Source organism: Lygodium microphyllum, chromosome 15 (assembly GCF_053477565.2).
Source record: "Lygodium microphyllum isolate KBCC chromosome 15, Lygodium_microphyllum_v1.1.10, whole genome shotgun sequence".
NCBI lineage: Eukaryota > Viridiplantae > Streptophyta > Polypodiopsida > Schizaeales > Lygodiaceae > Lygodium > Lygodium microphyllum.
The window spans coordinates 72,867,765-72,892,879 of NC_141149.1; the positions used below are offsets into that span (position 1 = coordinate 72,867,765).

The 25,115-nt window shown below is 42.4% G+C and overlaps 1 protein-coding gene across 1 annotated transcript in view; it reads left to right on the forward strand.

Annotated features, from left to right (window-relative positions):
* Positions 1-244: 244 nt before the first annotated feature.
* LOC148024669 (uncharacterized) overlaps positions 245-25,115 on the forward strand; it is a 77,992-nt gene continuing 53,121 nt past the window's right edge. Inside the window, exons 1-2 of the mRNA XM_087693600.1 lie at positions 245-251; positions 394-592. Coding sequence (XP_087549726.1) covers positions 245-251; positions 394-592 — 206 coding nt within the window. The remainder of the gene's footprint in view (positions 252-393; positions 593-25,115) is intronic.

Genomic DNA, 25,115 nt, shown 5'->3' on the forward strand with positions numbered 1-25,115 from the left:
TATTAACTGATGAAGATGAAGGGAGGTTCCCAAACCAAATAGTTTTACCGCTTAAAATCGTTTTTTAAAAAAAGCAGGAGAAAAGCACGAAGTGAAACACAAAATCGATTTTATAACTAACAAATACTTGAAAAATTCACATATACTTTTCAAAAATTTGATTTAATAACTAAGAAAATTCACATTTACTTTGATAACTAAGAAATACTCGAAAGATTCACCTTTACGTGTATTAAAAGGGGTCATGACCGGTACTTTAGAATTGCAGCCGGTACAAATACACTCAATTGCCGTTCTGTGCGAGCGTTATTAATAATAAACCCCCGAGGAATAGAAATAGAACTCCTCGTCCTCTTTGCTGCAGGTGGACGAGGTGGCGTTCATTTGTCGCAGGTGCGGCAGCGGGGTCTTCTGTGTTGCTGCTCCCTCAGGGCACGGGCCAATCCAGCCTCGTCGCCTACGTCTTTCTTCGCGCCTGCCTCCTCGCAGTCCGTCGCGCCATCGCCAGCCATAAGACCTCCTGCCTCCTTCGTCCTTTCCAGTGGACGCATGGCGACACCTTCCTCATGTGCCTGTCGTCTTGTCAAATCCTGTAAGATCTCAGCTACTTTCTTTCCATCCCTTCCTTTGAAACCTAGAGAGCTTCTGTTCGGGTAAGACATTGAACAAGCATGTGGCGTAACAAAATTTGTCGTGATGAAATGAATAGAAATGACTAATGTGAGCTGATATGCATCACAATATAGGGCTAAGCCAGCAACCCCAAATAGGCTATAACCATTCTTCATCTCCATTCTAACCAAAATTGTCATGATAAAACCGCATAGAAATGATTCATGTGAGCTCATGTACATTGCATAAGACTAAGCTAGCAACCGCATAGAAAACTGCATAGAGATGATTCATGTGAGCTCGTATACATTGCATAAGGCTAAGTTAGCAACCTCAAATAGGTTATAGCCATGCATCTCAAGTCGTCTGGCTGATATGGTTTGCCTGTCTTTGGAGCATCACGCAATTCAATTCCAATATCTATATTACACTCTTTCCATTAGCCGAGACCTTGCATTTTCGAAGCTTCGGATTTTGTTGTAAAGCATTTGAAGCTCTGACATTCATGGATTTCCAGTTTTATGCACTCTCTACCTAGCTGCGATCTTCCTGCGTTTATGATGCATTTAGGTGCATTTTATGTCAGCATTTGGGCCTCCTTTTGTTGGTCCTGACCTGCAAACAGCAGGTCGGCCCCCTTCTAGAAAGAAGTCAGCCAGGTTTGCTGGGAGCTGCTATATAGCGCAGCGATCTTACATGCTCTTGCCATCATATTTACATTGCCCTCTGCTTCATCATTGCCTGTTCTATCTTACTATCCTGCTGCAGCAGTCTGGTGTTCTTACTGACATCATTATCGTTGATTCATGGTGGGCTTCTCCTTGTATGCAGTCATTCATCAGATGCATCCTGCTAGTGAGCTGCATATGTGCATCCTACTACTTGGCTAGAACATTAGAATCTATCATTTCATTTCAAACTGACAAACATAAATCTTCATTTCGTATATAAAACTATCCATATAAAAATACTCAAGCATGCTTCATTTGTTCTACAATCCATTCAACTGATGTCAAACATGGAAGTGACAATTTTAGATTTTGAAATGGAGGCCTTCCAATTCTATATACAAGACAAGAAGGTCTAACTTTCACACAGTCACACAAGTTTTAATGATTACCACTAAGTCTGTAATTTTGTAGGAGGCCTTCCAATTCTATATACAAGCCAAAAAGGTCTAGCTTTCACATAGTCATACAAATTTTAATGATTACCACTAAATCTGTAATTTTGTAACAATTTCTTATATTTTTTGTGTTTCTTCAGAATATCTTGATTGGTCGACTTGCCTGAGCTTGCTAGTACCACATCTTAAAATGGTGAAATCAGGCTGGAAGGCCAACAGCCTTGACCACTAGTTAGATGACCTAGTTAGCCCACCTCAACTCTAGCAATTTGTCATTACTTGCTTTGTCTTTTGTAATTGGGCAACTGGCAACAGTTGCGACCTCTAGCTAGATGACCTCATTAGCCCACCTTGACTTAGCCCAATCTTTGCTGTTGTCAATGTTGAAATGTCCACCTGGGATCCAACCTACACATGAGACATGACACAAGTCATACCCATGTGAAGAAATAAAAACATAAATAAAAGTGTATAACAAAGCTTAAACTCAACAGAACAGAGTTAGGGTTAGGGTAACTCAGAGACAATGAACATGGTGGAAATCTAAATCAATTACGGAATATTGAATATACAATGCTCATGCAGCAAACAAACTATGCAAGGAATGGAACTGTATCTTGAATTCTCATGTCTCAAGGACCAAGGCAAAGAAGATGAGCGGGAGAGAGTGTGCCATACTTGTGATGGATCTTGAAATGCAGCCTGCAAGTGTCAGACAGCAGCAAAACCCAGCAAAGGGTGATGCTGGATCAATGTCAGACATGTAGAAGAGAGAGAGAATTGAAAACATAGATTCAAGTAACAATGTGGCAGTAGTCTGCATGGTAAACTTAGGCAGCAGATTGATGGTGACAGTTGGGATGAGGTCACTGATGACTGGGCAGCAACGGGGGCTGCAAATGCAGGAGTTTGCTGATGTGGACAGGATGGATGACAGTAATACAACAATCAACAATAGTTGCCTGGCTGGAAACAGTGTCAATCAGCAAGGAGGAGATTGGAAACAAGTACCAACTAATGTAGATAGCAATGGATAGCTTCGACTAAGATGTCCTTTGTGAATGGGTTGTGGGCAGTGAAGCTAGAGGGCTTGTTCAACCTACAAAAACGAGATTGGAGCTGAATGGAGGGTAGCCTACATATTTATAGAAAGTTTTAGGACCTCGTACTGTACCATTTTAAAAACTCTCTTGAAGAGCACACCATTTTAGGGTTTTGATTAATTAAGCATTTTTGGGGCTGTTTAAGCGGCTAATTCAGCATGTAATGCTTATGTTACCTCAACAATCCATGGCAAAGAACATAAGGGAACGGACATTAGGCTCGCTTCCCAACCATAGAGCCAAATGGACTTACCCTTGAGCCTAGGAGCTAGTAGCAAATTGGGTCACAACCGTGTTTCAAGTGCTCGCTTCCCATACCACTAGCCCATACCTTCCTAGTGTATGAATGCATGTCCAAGAATAGTGATCACACAATGATGTGTATAATAAGCTATAAACAAGACTTCCGACATGGAAGAGGCGTAGAGAGTATAAAATCCTCTTCGTGTTTCCAACACAAACAAGAGTACTCTGAGAACTGATCACAATTTGCTGCAATTGTGACCCCAAATTGATCACAAATTGATTGCAAAAACTAATGAGTAATGGATGTAAAATTGATCCCAAAAGCGACCATGAATGGTTCTAAGATAAAAAACTGAGCTGAAATTGATCTCAAAATTGAGGTAAAAGCTCATGTCCAACTGATCATGAACTAAACCCAAACTAGTGCAAAAGTATAGTTCCAGAGTCGTGGTAATAACCATACACATTTACATACATCTCACAGTGACTAGTACACTGAGTAGTAACCTCATGGTAGACATAATGCTAGCACAGTACCTTGGATGCATTCTTAATACATCTGAGATTTACTACATGTGAGAGCTGTCCACAACTGAAGGAGTGGAAGTGCTCCCTCCCTCCTTGAGTATCATGCAATACTTTGGATCCCTGCTTTGCTGAACTTGACTAAGTCTGAACTGAAATTGGCTCTAATTGAAAGGCATTTGGGTAAAGCTTCAATAACAAAGGATGTTCTACTAAGTCATCCTCTTCCATCCATTGGTGAATAATTTTGAAACTTTAATAAATATCTATTGGAAACTTTATCTCTCACCTTTCTTTTCTTGTGTACCAAGATTTTCTTAGGTACCAAAATCTCATCTAGCTTCTCCGCCTCAAGCTGAATTTCAACAGACATATCCTCTGGCATATCACCACGAAAAGGTCTCAACAAACTCACGTGAAAGGCATTATGTATCTGCCAATATGGAGGTAATGTCAATTGATATGCCACATTGTTGATTCTTTTTAGCACCTGGAAGGATCCATTATATCTCACACTTAACTTCGGATACAATCTCTCTCTTTCTTTCATCTTTTTCAATCTTGCCTTTTCACATTCAGCAATACATAATTGCCCTTTGCAAACTGCAAAGTATGTCTATGGTGACCAACTGACCTTCTTTTCCTTTTCTTGTGATCTTTATAGACATTTTGACCAAAGTGGTCAACCGCTTGGTTCTTTAGTACCTTTTATCTAGGATTGGCTTGGGTACACTCTCCCCTACTTCAAATCATAGTTGTCAGGTACGAAAAGTACGGTACGATAAAATACGGTACTAAATGGTACCTTAATATTTTATGAGGTATGGTACGATATTAGTATGAAAAAAAAATATAGATGATAGAACATACATGAATGATCATACAAATAAGAGGCATGCATGCTTGAGAGAGAGAGAGAGAGAGAGAGAGAGAGAGAGAGAGAGAGAGAGATGAAATGACATGAGATGCTTTATTAACGTCTACAAGAGGCCAAAATGACCTGTGAGACCAACAGTTACCAAACAAACCACCAAAGGTTTTGGTAAAAGATTTATGAATTTTGTTATGGTTTTGTTTGGCATTGCTAAGACTAAAGTAGCTACCGATGGTACATTCACTAATTCGTGTACTCTTAGAAGGTACGTTAGGCCAAGCTATCCTCTGGCCTAGTTTTATTATCAATGTGTACTAATGCTTTGGGTTGGGTGGTGCAAAATGAGTTGTGAACAAAGGTAAAATCAATAGGATTAAGCTACTAGATGATTCTCAAATGGTGCTGAATTTATTTATTGATGACACTAACATATTGTGAAAAATGATGGAACATCAATTAGAAACGTTTGGAACTGCTTGAATACCTTATGTATAGCCTTTGGCTCTAGGATAAATCATAACAAAACATGTATGAGGAGTCTAATCAAGCTTCCACCCCCTTTCTTGGTTGATCGATCAAGGCTACAAAATCACTACTACCACCACAACAACAACAGTCAACAACCCAAACCACCACCACCAACAACAACCACGTAAAAAAAAAAAACCCAAAAAAAGTACTTATTTTTTGGTACGAATTTGTACAGTACGAATCGTATAGTACGAACTAGTTCGTACTATGTACGAGTGTAACTATGCTTCAAATTGACGGGGAGAGGGTGCTTTCCTTTTACTTTCTCTTCTAGTTTGAGAGAGGACGGCTATTTCTCTTGATAGTGACAGTGATGATGCTTACAGTTTTTAGACATTCATTCATTCATTTATTCTTTTGTATTGTACTTATGGATATTTGTAACTTCATCCGCATTGTCAGGATGACATGATTGTAAAAGGACACTTGGATAAGTGAACAATTCCATTGCCAGGGCACTGTTCAAGTGGCACCGTTGCATTGCATTTTGCATGAGTGTAATATCTTGCATCTTCCTTTGCATTATCCCATGCATTGGCATTCTGTTCATGTAAACATGCATCTGTGCGCATTTATCCCTTTTTGATCTTTTGGAGTGGTCGACTTTGAATTCGCCGTATTTGTGGAATTGCACATGGCAGTCTCCAAGGTAGTTCTTCCTAGCTTGCTTTGCTTGCTTTACATATTTGCTATATTTGTATCACCCACACCTTAGCAATTTTTCTTTTTTATCGACTCCAAGTAATGGTAGGAATAGTCTGCTTGTTTTGTGAAGATCTTGGGTTTGCTGACCATCCCTTATCACTCTCCCGTTTGGGGCATGGATACTTAATAGGACGAAAACTGATTTGAAACTCTCTTAATGTTACATCTATCAAAACTACAAAGCCCTCCAAAAAGAAAAAATTCCATAGTTGATTCCATCCGTCTTTGCAGGAGTTGGTAGGCCAGAGGACAATTGACATGCATCCTTTGTCCGATGCCTTGGCCTCTCTAGGGTGATCACTTGGGCTCCCTTGGTAAGATAACCATGGTCATCTTTGTAGTCTTAGTAGGCCATTGGGCAGCCGATGCGTACCCTTTGTCGGATGTGCTAGCTGCTTTGGGGTGGGATGCTTGGGGTAAAAGATTTAAAAAAAAGGGCTTGGCTGGTCTACTTCTCGTGGTATCGTTGGTGGGTCTGAGAGAGGTCTTGAGCTAAAAATGCATTAGCTTCACTTAAACAACCCCAAAACATGCTTAATGAAGGAGGAAACCTTGTTTATTTAAAAAGAAATGCGTTCCTAGAGAGCGTATGTATCCCATAAGCATGAACCCAGTTGGGAGGACCCAAACTTTCTATAAATAGGTATGCTGCCCTTCATTGAATCTTAATATTGTTTTTGCAGATTTCAGGTATTTCTGCGTACTATCCACACCCCGGACGTAGAGGACATCACGGTCCAAGCTGGCAATTGTTGTCTACAACAGACTGGTGCTTGTTTTTAGTCTACCACATACTGTTCAGAGCTGATTTCAACATGCTAATTGCTGCTACTGGTTTTTCTTGCATTTTTAGTCTTTCTCTTCTGCACTGATGTTTGTATCAAATCTAGCCTTCCTTGGTTGCGTTTGTTGGTGTTCGACATCTGGAGGCTGCCTTGCTGCAGTTCGGGATTCGTTCAAAGTACGACACACTCTCCAACTCATTACCCCTGTCCAGATCCTTGAGATACAGAAGTTCGAGGTACAATATTCATTTACTACATAGTGTGTTTACTGCATGAGCATTGTATATTCAATAGTTTTATCATTTCATTCATTCTTTGTGTTCATTGTCTCTGAGTTACCCTAACCCTAATTGTGTTTTTCTATCAGTCTGTACTTTGTCGTACAGTGTATTTGTGTTTTTGTGTTAGGGTATTTTTTCATAGGATAGACTTGTTTAAGTCCTCTGAGGTACTTCCCCAATCCCATTTCCATCAGCAAGAGCAGCAACAAGAGCATCAACAATAGCGTAAATTGCGCTTATTGTTGCTGCCCACTTCTTAACACTCAACTTCTGGCACTGCTCCCAACACTTGCCAACCTTGTGGACTCTTCCCCAACATTGTTCTTGTGATTCTAGGCATCATTTGAAGCTCTTGGGATAAGCCATTGATTGCTGCATTTACATAGTCAAAGGGGGATTGATTTTGTGTTTGTGCAAGTATTACAGGTTAACATGTCCATAGAGACGGATTTGGAGTTCTAGGCGATAATGGACAGGAACGTGTGTGTCCTACCGGCTCTTCCATCGGATCAAAAGCTTGATGGTGACAATTACCGCATCTGGCGGGTGATGATGTTGGCCATTTTGGAGTCTTATGATTTGGCAGAACTGGTGATGGAGGAGATTAACAGGTCCTTGGTGAGGGATGAGTCCAAACTCTCTTCCAATGCTCGCGCGGAGTTGACCAAGGCTTAGTCTCATTGGGACAAACTGAATGCCAGGATTCGATCTTTTCTGTGTCTTGCACCACAGCCGTGATAGCTGACATCGAGCACTTGACGGTGGCTCGAGAGATATGGATGGAGCTCGACCAGATGTACAACCGGATGACCCTGATGAAGAGGGTTTCTTTGGAGGTGCAGATGTGGACCTTGTCCGTGAATAAGTCTTATTCGCTTCGGGAATACATCAACAAGCTTCGGCAGCTTCAGATGCAGGTTCAAAATGCAGAGAAGCCTATTTCCTTTGAAGACATAGCGATCACTTTACTGTCCTAGTTGCCGCCACGATTCGGTACTTTTTATTTCGCCCTTATTGCTTCAGGGCGAGAGTTGACTCTTCGATGGGAAGAGTTGGTTCCTATGGTCTTGGACCAAGAGGAATAGTTGAAGGGATAGAATACTTCCAAATTGGAGGCTTTGGTTGGTCAAGCCTCTCAGAAGAAGGAAAAGGACGAAAAGAAGAAGAAGGAGGACACCAAATCCAAGAAGGACAAGGAGAAGAAATCGACTTGCCATATTTGTGGTAAGACTGGTCATTGGAAGAAGGATTGCCTTGACAAAGACAAGGACACCAAGAAAAATGACACGAAGGATTCTGGAGTGGTGGCTGCACCCTCATTAGCTGCTTTTCTACACTTAGCAGTCATTGAGAACTCTATATCGAAGACTTCTGATGCTGGGATGACAGCTTCCCAAGCTTGAGAGTGGATTGTGGACAGTGGTGCCTCACGGCATATGACTCCTTCCGATGGTGTTGCCCATTTGCGACCTTCATATGGGCAGATTCTCATTGGAGATAGCTCTTCTGTATCTATTGCTATGTGGGGTGAGATGCAGCTTATTCCAGATGGATATGGTGGTACCCACACTTCCAAGGTGTTGTATGTGCCAGGCTTGGGGTATCATTTACTTTCGGTCCATAAGATTTGTGCTCTTGGTCTCTTGGTGGAGTTTGATAGTGATACCGTTTGCGTCCTTGATAGTGGATCGATGAAGGTTCTCTCTGCAGGGTATGAGGAGGATGCATCTACAAGTTGAAGTCTTTCCAAGCTCTTACCTCTCTTCTTCTTACCTCTCAGACATAGTCTGAGCTATGGCATGCTCGGTTTGGCCACTTGAACTATGAGTACCTTCGGAAGGCGTCATGAGGATCGTTTGTCCGAGGTTTGCTGGATATAGTGGTGAGCCATCAGCCATGTGTCTCCTGCATTCGTGGGAAACTGCATCGGGATGCGATTCCCAACAAAGCTTCGAGGTAGTCTACTTCACCCATGGAGCTTGTATCTACGGATCTTTGTGGCCTGATGAGGACTGAGTCCCTGAAGCGGAGCTTGTATCTACATATCTTTGTGGCCTGATGAGGACCGAGTCCCTGAAGGGGAGCTTGTACTTCATGTTGATTGTAGATGACTACAATAGGATGACTTGGGCCTATTTCTTGACTTTGAAGTCGGAGGCTTTCTCTCACTTCAAGGATTGGCTTCTCTTTGAGGAGAACCATTCTGGCCGGTGACTGAAGACCTTGCGTTTAGGCAAGGGAGATGAATTTATGTCTAATGAGTTTGCTTGTTTTTGTGCAGATAGGGGCATTCACCAGGAGTTTGCTAACACCAACACTCCCCAAGAGAATGGCATTTTGGAGTGGAAGAACCGAAGTGTGATCGAGATGGTGCGCACCATGATGGAGCATTGACAGACAACTCAGTTTCTGCGGGCCGAGGTAGTGGCTATTGCAGTTCACATTCTCAATCGATCTTCCACTTCTGCCGTTGACAGGATGACACCTTTTGAGGCTTACTTCGGGACTAAGCCTGATATCTCTTATTTCAGGATCTTTGGGTGTGACGCTTATGTGCACATCCTGAAGACGCAGCGTGATAAGTTCAAGGTGGCTTCCCGACAACAAGTTTTTGTTGGCTACAGCTCCCAGTCCCAAGTTTATCCCGTCAAATGGGATGTCTACACGAGCCGAGATGTGCGGTTCGTGGAAGTTCCAACCACAGAGGAGGGTGAGGAGCACCCCATTCTTGGAGATCTAGGGGAGAATTGGACTCCCACGGCAGTTTCTTTGGAGCCAGAGTCTTTTGATGGAGATTCTTCTTTTGATTCCGAGTCTTCACTTCCATCGGCTATCCCCGAGGAGCTTCTGGAATGGCACTTGGTCTCTTGTGCTTCGTTCCTCTCACAAGAAGGTGATTGGTGTCAAGTGGGCCTTTAAGACCAAGTACCTTAGCGATGGTTCTTTGGAGAAGCACAAGGCTCGCCTTGTTGCTAAAGGTTTTGTTCAGTGCCCAAGCATTGATTTCCATGATACTTTTGCTCCCACTGCTCGTATGGCGACTATTAGAGTTGTTCTTGCCTTGGCTGGCTATAGGAGATGGCTTGTCTATCAGTTGGATGTGAAGTCGGCCTTTCTCAACGATGACTTGTAGGAGGAGATCTATGTTGAGCAGCCTCCTAGCTTTGGATCCTCGGATGGGAAAGTTTACAGGTTGAAGAAGGCGTTGTATGGCCTCAAGCAAGCTTCGCGTGCATGAAACGAGAAGATTGACTCGTTTCTTTAGTCGAAGTTAGGATATCGGTGCTCCAAAGCCGATCTGCAGCTTTATGTGCACACTTCCGAGGTTGGTCGTGTGTTGTTTGTGTTGTATGTTGATGTTTTGATTTTGACAGGGGATTATGCACAGAAGGTCCGAGAGACCAAGACAACTTTATATCATACATTCGAGATGACGGATTTGGGGCTTCTTCATTTCTTCTTGGGTCTCGAGATTTATCAGTCTCAGAGGGGGATTTTCATCTCTCAGCAGAGCTACATTGAGGAGCTCTTGGTGACTTTTGAGATGGAGACTTGTTGGCCCATTACTACTCCTATGGATTTGAATTGGAAGGCTACTTCACACTCAGATTCTCCGTGATGGATGCTTCTCGCTACCGTCAGTTGATTGGATCCTTGATTTGGCTTCTCAACACTCACGTTGATGTGGGTCTTTTGGCAGGGTTCATGACTGAACCCAAACAGGTGGGGACCTCTGACTTAGGGATTTCTTATCCCACAGGTACAAATGCTTCAGATCTGGTTTTTGCAGGTTGGAGTGACTCGGATTGGGCTGGCGATGTGGACCACCGACGGTCTACTACAGGCTACTGTTTTACCTTGGGTACAGGTGTTATCTCTTGGAGTAGCAAGAAGTAACCCATGGTAGCCCTTTCTTCTACTGAGGTAGAGAATCGGGCCGCGTCTTCCACCACATGTGAGGTTGTGTGGCTTCGGAGATTGTTGGAGGAGCTTGGTTGCCCCCAGACTCGTCCTACTCTTCTGCGATGTGACAACGAGAGTTGCATTGCCTTGGTGCGGAATCCTGTATTCCATGCTCGGACAAAGCATATCGAGATCCAGTATCACTTCATTCGGGAGAAGCTTTGGATGGGACCATTGATGTGGATTACTGCAAGATGGAGGATAATCTTGCAGATTTGTTTACGAAGGCACTTTCCCAGGCTCTTCTTTGGCAGCATTCCAGATCCCTCAGTCTTTTGCCCCGTCCAAGATCTGAGAAGGGGTGTTGGACAGTCATTTTCTGGACAGTTGGATGGCAGTGCCATGTCAGCAGAGTACGGTAGCAAGCAGACACGTCAGCACAGTATGGCAGGATGCCACGTCAGCAGGGCAGATAAGTGCCACGTGGCACAAGTACAGTCAGACTGCAATTCTGTGCAGTCGGATAGTTTTACTGCAGTCAGCTGTATTTAATGCAGGCGACCTGGGGCTGGTATTTCCTATTTTTTGGCTATTTATAGCCAATTTGTGGCACACTCTAGGATATTCATTATTCAGATTCTGATCTTGAGATCTGTTGGCTGAGACAGACTGTGCTCGGGCTGACGGAGATCAAGGTCATCAAGTGGAGACACGTAGATATTTTCTCTGCCCTCGTGTATATTTCTGCACTCCTATACATCATACTACACTGCAGATTTTCTGCATTTACACTATCTCCTTTTCTCTCTCTCTCTTCTCTCTGTGTTCACTCTCTCTCAGTCTTTGTCCTACACTTCCGCATCGCTGCACTCTGACAAGTCCATCATCATTTTGTCCCTCTCTAAGTAGGTGTTCTATAATGTTGTCTTTAATGGGTAGTCCGCATGGATTCACAATGTCTATGACAAGCCGAGCTCTGTTTCTTAGATGTATTGATTGTAGAAAAATCATACATGGGATTTGGTTTCTTTGCCTAGTGGAAAGTGTGCTTTGCCATGTAAGTGGATGTACAAGTTGAAAAGTATCCTTGGACGCCCTAAGCTGGCATACAAGACCAGATTGATTGCTAAGGATTTCAAGCAAAAGCATGGTGTGGACTTTGATGAAGTCTTTTCTCCTATTGTGAAGATGACTACCTTACGCTTGGTACTGGCTTTGGTTGCTCAAGTTGACTTGGATCTTTATTAGATGAATGTCAAGATGGCTTTTCTTCATGGGGACTTGCATGACCACAAGTTTGATGCTTTTATGCATTCACAGGGATATTCCCATAGTAATATGGATCCGTGTTTATACATGAAGAAGGCTCGTGATGGCAGCCTTAGGATTTTGATCCTTTATGTGGATAATATGTTGATTGATGGGAGTGCTCATGATGAGTTGGATGCCTTGAAAGGTCAGCTCAAGAAGAGCTTTGAGATAAAGGACATGGGACATGCCACATATTCTTGGGATGCACCCTACGCGCAATCGCTCTAAGGGGCTCCATTACTTGTCATAGGAGGAGTACATCCAAAATGTCCTTGAGCGGTTTCATTTGTAGGATGTTAAGTCTATTGGTTGTCCTTTACATTCTCATATGAAGGTTAGTCAAGCCGAATGTCCGTAGTCTAATGAGTAGAAGGCCGAGATGGCCAAGATCCCTTATGCATCTGCAGTGGGTAGTTTGATGTATGCCATGATAGCCACTTGCCTTGACATAACATTTGCCGTGGGAGTTGTGACATGCTATATGTCTACACCTAGCAGACGGCATTGGGATGCCGTCAAGAGTGTCATGAGGTACTTGAAGGGCACAACTATGTGCATTTGTTATAGTGGCCAGGATATAGGAGTCGTGGGATACATTGACTCTGATTATGCAGGACATGCAGACATTAGGAAGTTTACCTCTGGCTATGCCTTTACCTTTGTTGGAGATGCTGTTTCTTGGATGTCCAGGGTGAAGAAATGCACGGCCCTATCTACTACAGAGGTAGAGTATGTTGCAGCCATTGAGCTTGCAAGGAGGCTTTCTGGTTAGGCCGTTTGATGGCAGACCTTAGTATTACTAATGAGGTCCCTTCAATGCATTTGGATTCTATGAGTGTTATTTAATTATCTAAGAATCGAGTCTTCCATGTGAAGGTGAAGCACATTGAGGTGTGTTACCACTTTATTAGAGAGGTCATTGAGGACAAGTCCATTGAGCTTGTCAAGATCTCAATTGACCAAAATCTTGCAGATCTGCTCAATAAAAGTCTCTTAGTGAAGCATTTTGCCTTCCTTAGTAAGTTGATGGGCATTGGATGAGATGACATCTTTCATCATCCTGTTGTACCTATGTACATTTGTACTTTGTTACTTTTTTCTTATTCTCTTCTCACCAGGGACACATTCACCTTTAAGTGGAAGGTTGTTAGGGATAAAGGTGCCAGTGCTTAGCCACCCGTATATTAGTTACACTGACAGTACCCCTACCGTGTATTAGTTACTCGCACACCTGTACATTGCAGGTGTGGCGGGCACCCATTATTGTCACTTCATTCTTTATTCTTTTAGTGACATTTGAATAAAGGAAAGGCTGGTTAAAACATTGTGACTGTTGGAGTTTCCACATCCTCTCTCTCTCTTTCTCTCTTTCTCGCTCTTGCTTCTTCCACCATAGCTCTTGCTTTCACTCTCTGCTTCCACTTTAGGACTCACTTCCTTCAACGATTATGGGATCAATACCTCTATGTCCTGCATATGGAGGAGCATGACTTTTAGTGATAACTCTAGGCCTCAATTGCTTTGTGACACACAGTCGTCCATGCATCATAAAAATCCATCTCTTAACACAAAGTGCTCATACCTTTGGCCATTGCACAACTTATCATAAACATTTGCAAAGTCCGAATTTGTTGAAAGGTGAGAATAATCGAAGCTTGCATGGGAGAACTATGGCGGGAGAGCAAGAGCAAGAGTAAGAGAGAAAGAGACTCACAATGTGGGAACTCCAACAGTCACAATGTGTGACCGGTCTTTTCTTTATTCATCTGTCACTAAAAGAATAAAGAATAAAGCGACGATGACGGGCGCTCGCCGCCTGCAGTGTGCAGGCGCGGGTACTGTCAGTATAGTAATACACGGGCAGCTAGGTGGGGGCACCTTTACCCCTAACAACCTCCCACTTAAAGGGGAATTTGCCCCAGTGAGGAGTAAAAAAGAAAGAAAGAAAAAAGACAGTACAATATGTATACATGTACAACAGGATGAGGAAAGATGCCATCTCATCCCACGCCCATCAATCTCCCGAGGAAGGCAAAGCGCTCTATAGAAAGGCTTTTGGTGAGCAAATCTGTAGGATTTTGGTCAGTCAAGATTTTGACAAGGTCAACAAACTTGTCCTCAACGACCTCACGTATGAAGTGATATCTCATCTCAATGTGTTTTATCTTAGCATGGAAAACCGGATTCTTGGCTAACTAAATAGTACTCATAGAATCTGAATGCAGGGTAGGGATAGCATCAATACCAAGGTCATGAACCAAACAACTCAACCAAATGGCCTCCTTGCAAGCCTCAATGGTTGCAACATACTTGGCCTCTGTAGTAGAAAGGGCCGTGCATTTTTGCACCCTGGACATCCATGAAACAACACCTCCAGCATAAGTGAACACATAGCGAGAAATGGACTTCCTATTGTTTGCATGTCCTACATAATCAAAGTCAATGTATCCCACGACTCCTGTATCTTGGCTGCCATAGCATATGTACATATCTGCAGTGCCCTTCAGGTACCTCATGATACCCTTCACAGCATCCCAATGCTTCTTGCCAAGTGTAACTATATAGCATGCCACAGCACCAACTGCAAAGGCAATATCTGGACGAGTGGCTATCATGGCATACATAAGACTGTCCACTGCGGATATATAGGGAATCTTGGCCATCTTGGTCCTCTGCTCATCTGTCTGTGGACAATCGGCTTGTGATATCTTCACATAAGAAGGCATTGGATAGCCAATAGGCTTTACGTCATGTATGCGGAAGCACTCAAGGACTTTATGAATGTACTCTCTCTGTGACAAGTAGAGGAGTTCTTGATGCCTGTCGTGTCTAATGCGCATACCAAGTATGTGAGAGGCCTGTCCCAAATCCATAATCTCAAAGCTCTTCTTGAGTTGAGTCTTAAGAGCATCTAGCTCATCATGAGCTTTCCCTGCTAATAGCATGTCATCCACATAGAGTACCAAAATAAGCAAAGAACCATCATAGGCTTTTTTCGTGTACAAGCACGGATCCATAGCACTACGACTGTAGCCTTGTGATTGCATAAAAGCATCGAATTTATGATACCATTCCCTAGGTGCTTGCTACAAGCCATAAAGACTTTTCTTCAACTTGCACACTAGGTGCTCCCTGCCAGGCTCTGCAAAGCCCTTAGGCTACTCCGTGTAAATCTCATCATATAAGTCCCCATGTAAGAAAGCCGTCTTGATATCCATTTGGTACAAGTCCAGGTCAAGCTGTGCAACCAAAGCCAAGACTAAGTGCAGGGTCATCTTAACCACAGGAGAGAAGACCTCATCAAAGTCAACACCATGTTCCTGCTTAAAACCCTTTGCTACCAATCTAGCCTTGTATGCCGGCTTGGGGTGTCCAGGAGTACTTTTCAGCTTGTACATCCACTTGCATGGCAAAGCCTACTTGCCAGCAGGCTAGGAAACCAAATCCCAAGTCATATTCTTATGCAAGGAGTCTATCTCAGACTGCATAGGCCTCTCCTAGGAGTGACTGTCACCCTTGCGCATAGCCTATCATAGGTGAGAGGCTCTCCTGCATATGTAACCAAGACATAGTATACGGAGGTCTCAAATTTGTCAGGTGGACGCCTATCTGTAGTAGAACACCGCATTACCGGCTTTGCTGCTTGTCCAATATTTTGTCCAACACCCTGGCCATGAGCATCTACTGTTGTTGCAAGCTATCTAGCTGGCTATATGGGAGCACGTGGCTCCTCCTGAAATATAACCTTACGTATCCCCACGACTCTCTCAGGCTACCTATGCATCTTGTCTTCATGGAAGACTACATCATGGTTGCAGATGACTTTTCGCGCCTGCGGATCCCATAGACGGTAACCCATCTCTCCTGCATCTCCATAACCAAGGAATATGCATTTAACACTCTTAGAATCCAGCTTGTTACACTTGTCCTTGGGCACATGGCAAAATGCCTCACATCCAAAGACACGTAAATGAGCATAAGAGGGTGGCTTTCTTGTTTATACCTCCTCTGCAACCTGGAAATCAATGGTACTACAGGGCGATCTATTAATGATATACAGGGTAGTCATAACTTCCTCAATCCAAAAGTGCTGGGTAGGCATGCAGGGCTAAGCATACTGTGAACCCTCTCCTGGATGGTCCTATTCATCCGCTCAGCCTTACCATTTTGGGGAGGGGTGTAGGGGGTGGTCAATTGATGCTTAATACCCCTCTCATCACATAATTGCTCAAAAGCATGTAAGACATATTCACCCCCATTATTTATCCTTAGGCATTTTAGCCTATGCTTAGACTAGTTTTCTGCCAAAGCAAGCCGTCTTTGAAAAACTGCTAATACATCAGACTTTTGCTTTATGGGATATGCCAAAGTAAGCCATCTTTGAAAAACTACCAATACATTGGACTTTTGCTTTATGGGATAAGCCCATACTTTATGTGAAAAATCATCTATGAAAGTAACAAAATACTTCACACCAAGGGCCCACAGACATCGGAATGAATCAAAGCCAAGGGCTCGCACCTGTTCAGTGAGAGACAAGATGAGGGTGGACTTGCATAACTCATCAAGCTCCATCCATTCGTCATTAGTCATAGTTTCAGGCTGCTCTCCATTCAACCTTAGTGGCTTTATCTGTGATTTCTGCACCAATACTTGCCAAATTTGGCTCTTCCAATAGGCATAATTCGTACCATCAAGCTTAGTGATGTTGGAGATAGCACTACCAATGGAAGAAGATGCCATACTGCAAGTTGAAATAGTTCAAAATTGCTTGTTGTAGAGGAGCGATTGGCCAAATGGTGGTCTCAAAGAGACCCAATCTATGTGGCGCCGACTTCCTTTCGAGTACTGACTGCCATGCGGGGTATGGACTTAGTCGGAATTAGCCAAGAGAACTCTTTGGCCGATAAGGTTCTCACTGAGGAGGAGCTACATGTTGCAAGTAAACTCGGACAAGGTACCATGATACTTGACGTTGCAAAATACCTGATGTTATTAAGAAGGCTACCACGTGTATTGGATGCATGTGTCACACTCCAGTACAATCCTGAGTTCTATAATTGGTTTTTATCCTCGCAATGTGACATGGATTTGTAAATATATACATAAATAAACAATGAGTTTTGTGACCCTGTACAGATAATATCAATACACACAAGCAACGGTAGTCAAGTGCAGGGAGAAGAGTTGGGTTTGACAGGCTGAGCTCCTCAGGTCCTCCTCTCACCACACGCTTAGAAATTGTGTGACAATTCCCGCCTCTAGGTGGAGGGTATGCAACCCTCATTACCACCATAGGAAGCCCTGACCAACACCTTTGAGGGTGTAGATGGGGCGTCATCCCCTTCTATACACCTTTCCCCTTTTCGGTTTGTCCTTCCGGGTACGAGCCCTGCTCCACTCCATCACGACCAGTCCGCGCAACTTATCATAAACCAAGATCTGCTAATGGCTGGAATACGCCCGCAAATTATCAAAAGTACATCAAACCAGGATGGTTCAGCATGAAAAATACATGACAGTTCGAAGATATGTGCTTGTTGTAATTTATGACAGCAGTGTACAATGAGAGTTGACAGTAGGCAAAACCCAATATTCAAAGTCAATCATTGACTGTCAATGCAAAACCAGCATCAAGTGGGCATCAATAAGCATGTAACAGCCAAACTGATAGGAGCTAACACCCAAGCATGTCAAACAAAGTCCGTTAGTAAAGTCGGTACACCACCCAATCAACAGGGCAAAATGTACATACTACTACCAAGACCTGACACAAGTTGGTGTCTGCTCAGTGAATACAAAGCCGAATCAGCCCAAGTACATCTACACGGACCAAGGCATATCAACTATACATCATCCACAAGGAGATCTCGGTCTCAAAGATCCAAAAGCTTAATATGTTTAACCCGCACTGCTCAATGTTTGGTAAGCATACAAAGACGTTCCCACTAGCACAAAAGCCGTAAGTGTCAAGCAAATAAGCTCAAACAAAGCATGCAAAAGAACTAGTAACGGAGTATCCAAGATCATACATCAATAAGACATCTAGAGCATATGAGCGGTCAAGTATCCAATGATAGCATTCAATGTCATGAAGACAATCCCAATCAATCTTTGACGAGCCAAAGCAAGACCAAATAGCATGTACCAACGGGTCATATATAGACCATAGATATAACCTCTGTCACAAAGCATGCCAGTGTAGACCAATGTCAAGTAAATGCCAATCAATACGGAGCTCAAACAAGGCTCAAAATACATTCCGGAACCATCCAAAGCCTTTGCCAACCTTCATTTGCATCCCAATGGTCATATGAAACATTGGGAAGCACCCGTGACCAATAGGCAAAGCATAAAGTGACTAAATAAGCTTCAGTCTTGGAGTGTACAACAGTAATTTAGTGTGTAAAACTGAATATTTCAGGCCACTAAATCAGCTCCAAATGATGACCAATCAATATGCATACATTCCCTAACATTCGGGGACCATTTGGGACCAATCGGGCATCAAATGTCCATGCCAACCAAGCATAAACATAAAGTGCTGATGTAACACTGTTTGTGGCTGCCTGTGGATTGTGGAAAACAGTCTTGGACTGAGGTAAATCAGTCCACAAATCAATGCTAATGATAAACCACCAATGCCAAGCATCAAGGGGGTGTTTCCAAGTGCCAAATGAAGTGTTTTCAAGCTGCCAATGAGTGCCAAGGGAGGACTGAAGTAAAAAAACTAATTTTTTTGCAGCCCCTTTTTGCTGTACCTTGCAAACTGGCTTCTGCTGTACCTTGCAAACTGAGATAAACACTCAAAAGAATGCTTCAATATCTTTGAAGGAATGCCCTGAGGATGCCCAAATGGGTCGGGTAGGTGCTCGAGAAGCCAGGGAGTGATCGGAGCTCGAAGGAGTCAGCGGATATGGCTGCCAAGAGTGAGAACCAATGGTGTAGGGATTCGAATGAATGTTGAAGGAGTCACGGACCAAGATCGAATGCTCAAGCAACCGTGCTCTGATACCAGTTGAAAGGTGAGAAGGATCGAAGCTTGCACGGGAGAGCTATGGTGGGAGAGCAAGAGCAAGAGAGAGAGAGACTCACAATGTGGGAACTCCAACTGTCACAATGTGTGATCGACCTTATCTTTATTCATCTGTCATTAAAAGAATAAAGAATAAAGTGACGATGACGGGCGCCCGCCGCATGCAGTGTGTAGGCGCGGATACTGTCAGTGTAGTAATACATGGGTAGCTAGGCAGAGGCGCCTTTACCCCCAATATCTATTAGCAGGATTGTTAGCTTATGTGTGAGTCTGTGCATGCTAGTTGGATTGGGCACAATAGTCATAATTTAGGCATTATTTTAGTGATTTTTTGTGTGGAATTAGTGCAATTTATGCTAGTTGGCAGCATTAAATGCTGGCCAACCAGCTACTATATTTGGCATATTTTGTGTCTATTTATTTAGGGACTTCTCCTCATTCAATCATCATCATTCTTCAAGTGGTCTTCTTGTTGGAGAGAGGAGCCAGTGCCAGTGTCCACGCATCCAGTGACTCATTGTTGTACGTGTCATTCTCGTGTTTGATATATGGATTCCATTTCCGAGCACATCTCTGAGTTCTCCTCTTTTGCAGTGTTCTTCTGTTTTCTTTCTCTTTTGTCTTGTGCTTAGCAGTTTATTTCAGCACTTGTCTATGCTTCCATTGCTGTACCACTTTTGACATGGTATCAAATCGTAGGATCTAGGTTCCTGCTGGGATTTTTTTGCTGATTACAGGTCTTTCTTCCCCGTGCTGATCAGGCCTACGTTTTTCAGACGAGCAATCTACATTTTTAGCCTGAACATGGATTCCAGCCTACAATCGTTAGTTTGCTGCATTAAATGCTCCATCAGCTTGTGTTTTTCATTTTCTACCCCTTCCGTGGCTAGGCGACTGTTTGTACAGGCCATTTTTGCTATTTTTGGGAACTTTTGATTGGTTTTTCCTCATTTTGCAGTAGTTGGCATTCGTTTTTATCTTGGTTACATTGCATGTGAACTCTCATTTTGTGAAGTTTTTGGTGTTAGTTTGGTTGTATTCCCTCTCCATATACTCTCTATCCTCTATCTTTTTTTCTTCTCCTCTCTAATGACTTCTCTATGCACACTTCTACAGATGATAAACTTACATGGACTTGACTATCTTACATGGAGTGATGTGATGAAAGCTTGGTTTTTGCAGAAGTGGGTTTGATACATTGTAAGTGGAGCTATTCCTCGGCCTTAGCATCCTTTTCCTCTTTCTAAAAATTTTGATGAGGACAACTATAAGGAAGTTATGCTTACATGGGATTTAGACGATGTATGTACGCATTCTGCTCTGCTTTGGTGTATTTCTAAAGAAGTTCTATCGATAGTTACCTCTTGTAGGATGTCACTCGAAATATGGTTGAAGCTTTAGATGTTGTACGAAGCATCTTTCCCCATGCGTGCTGTGACCCTTTATGGACAGCTTCAACAGATGAAGATTGAGCTGAAGGAAACCATTCGATCATTTTTGCTTCATGTTACACAGGTATAGGACCAGCTTTGACACATGTAGTCTGTCCTTCTAGAGGCACATCTAGTAGGAATGATACTCTATAAGCTCCCCTTGGAGTTTGATGGAGTGGTGAATGCTTTGAGGGTGCATACATCCTCTGTGCCTTTGAGCTTTACTCTTATATCCTTGATGTTGCTTGAGTGACATCTTTGTGTTTATAGGGGAGGCTTTCGTCTCATTATGGAGATTCCAGTGAGGCCGTTATTGCTTTATTGAGGGTTGACCGAAAAAAGAAGTTGAAGACCTAGTGTTATCAATGCGGTAAGAAGGGACACTTGTTGAAGGATTGCAAGAAGTTAGCAGTCTCATGGAGGAAGGAGAAGTAGAAGAAGCGGGATGTGGACTCTTGTGCAGAGTCATCTGACTCCGACTTTGATCTTGCAGCCAAGGGGAAGTCCAAGGTCTAGCAAGGATCCACTTCTTCAAAATAAGGGAAGGGCTTGACTGCCCCTTCCTCTGTTGCTTTCTAGTCTAGGTGATGCAGTCACCCCTCATGACTCTCCAGTGCTAGAGAGAGTGTGATAGGATGGTGAGATGGGGTTGGTGAGCCTCATCTGTATAGATATACACGTGTACAGGTTCCAGAGAGGGACATTCTTGCTGCATCGACAGGTTCAAATTTTGGAGTTGGGATTGACATCTAGGTTTATGATGGGCTGTTTCTTTTTCAGAGAGTGGAATTGGCTCCTAGTTTGAGCTCACATGAGGGGCCGCTTTGGTGGTCTTGGCCAAAGGCAGGGAATTGATGGTTACGTATATTTAGAGGCATTTTTGATAGGCTGGCCTTGTATGCTATTGTGAGAGATTGTTGACGAACATAGAGATATGCTATGACTCTTTTCTATTTTCAAGAGCTAGTACGATCGACATCAACATTAGGTTTTCTCGGAGGCACCTTGGTGGTGGTTTGATCACCCATTGCTTGGGTATACATGGTTGTGCTTTGGCGGTTCTATGTTATATGGAGTGTGATGAGTCATTCTCATTGTATCATTGTATTGTATCAGATCCCCCATGATCTAAGAGAGGGTGTTAGCAGGATTGTTAGCTCATGTGTGAGTCTGTGCATGCCAGTTGGGCTGGGCATACTAGTCATTATTTAGGCAGTATTTTAGTGTTTTTTTTTGTGGCATTTATGGCATTTTATACTAGTTAGCTAACATTGAATGCTGGCCAACCAACTGCCATATTTGGCATATTTTGCGCCTTTTTATTTAGGGGCTTCTTCTTCTCCTCCTCATTCCATCATCATCATTCTTCATGTGGTTCTCCTGTTGAAGAGAGGAGCCACTTGTCCATGCTTCCATTGCTACACCACTTCTGATAGAATCAACAACATATTGCTCTTTCATGGCATCCAATTGAATGTGATAAACCATGCTGAGAGCTGAAATTTATGGCTTACATGAGAGTGCATCAGCCACAATATTCTTTTTACCATCAATATGTACAATTTGAAAATGAAACATAGAGAGAAAATTCGTCCATCTCATATGCTTCTCTGACAACTTTGTTTGTGTCAAACATAGGTGTCAAGTACGAAAGGTACGGTATCATAAAATATGGTACTAAATGGTACCTTAAGATTTTGTAAGGTACTATACGATATTAGTACGAAAAAAAAACTTGATTATTTTGGACTAAAGATAATAGAATAGATATTTTATGTGTAAATAGCAATGCTGTTAGAGTATATAAGATGAATACTTGAGAGTAAAATGCCAAAATCTAATGCTACATGCGCAACATGCGCTACTGCTACCTACAACTTACAACTACATAGATGGGAGTTGATACATCATACATGAATGATCATATAAATAAGAGAAGTATGGGCTTGAGAGAGAGACTGTCATGAGGACATGTATTTTTGAAATCTCACTCAATATGTGGATTAATTTTAATCACATGATTAGTCATGAGGACATGTATTTTTGAAACTTCGCTTAACATGTGGATTAATTTTAATTACATGATTAAGTAAATATTGCACATGTGAGGTGCAATTGGGGTTAAAGTAAATTTACGAGCCCGGGACCTGAAGAAATCACGGAATGTCAAAGCCAAAAGTTGCTATAAGTTATGCCGCACAAATACTTGGTGGTATCTGGTGCCAGTTGTTGGTCTAGGTCATCCATTTGGCCATAAGTGTCAGTTGATGACACTAGAGAAGTGGTGTTTAATGGTACCTAACACAAATCTGATGGTTAAAGATGACGCAGAGATACTCGGGAATGGAAGTTGCCTAGCCAATTTAATTATTGGCCAGTCAGATTATTTTTCAGGGCATCGAAATAATTATTAGATTAATTTTCAGTATTTAAAGATTAAACATTAATATTTAATTATGAAAAATGTTGAAAAAACCATTTGGAAAGGTTGCCACTTGTCAAAAATGCCCATGCAAGATTGAAAAACGTCTTTAGAGGCTGGAGAGAGGCATTTTTATAAATTCAGTCTGCAAGAGAGAGGGAGGGGAGGTTGCTGGTCTGATTTGCAGCCATTGGAGAACCTTGTGAGGCTGCCAAGGGCAGGAGAAGACCAATCAACAGCAGGAGACAACATCTACAGGCTGTTAAGATAGGGTAGCAGCTGTAAATGACTGATTTTCTTCAGTTTTTTGCATTTACAAGCTGTTGTGGCAGGGCAGCAGCTGCATTGGACTGATTTTCAGTCATTCTTCATGACAAAACTCTGAATTTTCTCTCTCTATAACTTTCCCTCTCATCTCTTTGCCATTTCATAGCGTTGCTTTGAAGATCTCAGCATTTGGACCCTTGGAGGCTGAGAAATTTCAGATATCTTTGCTGTATACCCTAATATGCAACAGAAATTAGGGTTTAGCAGCAGCCTCGAGAATTGTGCAAGAAATTGGAAGCTCCAAGACCTGGATTGAATAGGATTGAAGCTGTTTTTAGCCTATTCAAGTGGAGAGACCAGCAAATAATTGAATTTGGGGCATTTTCCATTTCCATCAAAGCGGGTGAAGGCCAATTGATTGCCCGAATCAAGGGGCAAATCGGATTAAAGACTTGCTGGTGATTCATCACAACAAGGAGAGTTGGAATACCGAAAGGAATTGTGAGAATCCCATTGTAAATCAACTTATTCTTCAATAAAGCTAAAGAAATACCAAAAGGGGCACCAATTTTGGGGCCAATTGGGTGTGCATTGTCCAAGATCAATAGGTAAATTTGTATTTTCAGATTTGCATTAATTGTTTGTTGCTGTAGTTTAGTTGTAATCACGGATTTACCACCTATCCATGGAAGGAAGGCTGGTTACAGAGAAGGTTGAGAGAAATTGTTTGACTCAAATAACCCAATCTCATGGGAGAATCATATTAATATAAGGAGCATTTAGCTCATCCCAAAGTGCAGTTTGAATAGGAAAAGATGTATCCATTAAGTTGGTATCTTATGGTACTAATATGTAAGGTACGGTACCTTAAGTATGGTATAGTATGAAACCTTTCGTACGTGGTACTAGTGCACCTATAGTTGAGAGAGAGAGAGAGAGAGAGAGAGAGAGAGAGAGAGAGGCTTGAGAGAAAAGAGGGTGTGAGAAGCTTGAGAGAGAGAGAGAGAGAGACTTGGGGGAGAGAAATAAGAAAAAAAGAAGGAAAAAAAAGAAATGAGAAAGAAAAAAAGAAAGTTGTAGGCTTGAAGGAGAGAGGCCAAAAAGTGCCTATTTTTTAATACTAAATCGTACGGATATCCCGTATCGTATGCATTAGTTCGTACTACGTACGAAGACAACCTTGGTGTTAGAAAACACATCAAAGTGTAATGATTTGTCTGCACTTTAAAATCAGCTCCCAACAAATAATGTTTCCACGTAGAGAGTACATGAATTACAACCAAGAGATCTTCCTCATAGACTTGAAAATCATTCTTTGCATCGTGGAGAATTCAGCTCCTTTAATTTAGAACAGGGTGATCCTGCATAAGAATAGCTCCAATGTTGTTACCACAAGCATCACAGTGAACCATAGATGACTTCCTTAGATTGGGCAACACAAGCATAGGATCTGAAGTCATCCTATCCTTCAACTTTTCAAATGATGAAATTTCCAATGTTGTCGATCTAAATGGCACATTCTTCATCTGCAATGTATGCAATGGAGATGCAATTAATTTGTGTACATACTTCCTGTAGTAAGAACATAAACCCAAGAAGTTGCGGATCTCATGCACATTTCTCAAATGTGGCCATGATCATATTACCTCAATCTTTGCAAGGCCCATACGAATACCATCAATGGATACAATATGCCCCAAAAAGTGGGTTTCATGAAAAAAGAATTCACGTTTTTTGTCATTGATAACTAGTCTATGCTCATGCAAGTTATTGAATACGATGTCCGAGTGTCTTCTATGCTTCGTCTCATTCTTTGAATAGACAATCACGTCATTAAAGAAAGTGTCCACAAATCCTCTTATGTGGCCTGAAAATGCAATCCATCATCCGATTGAAAGTGGCAAGTACGTTCGTAAGCCCAAAAGGCATGACAATAAACTCATATAGCCCAAAAG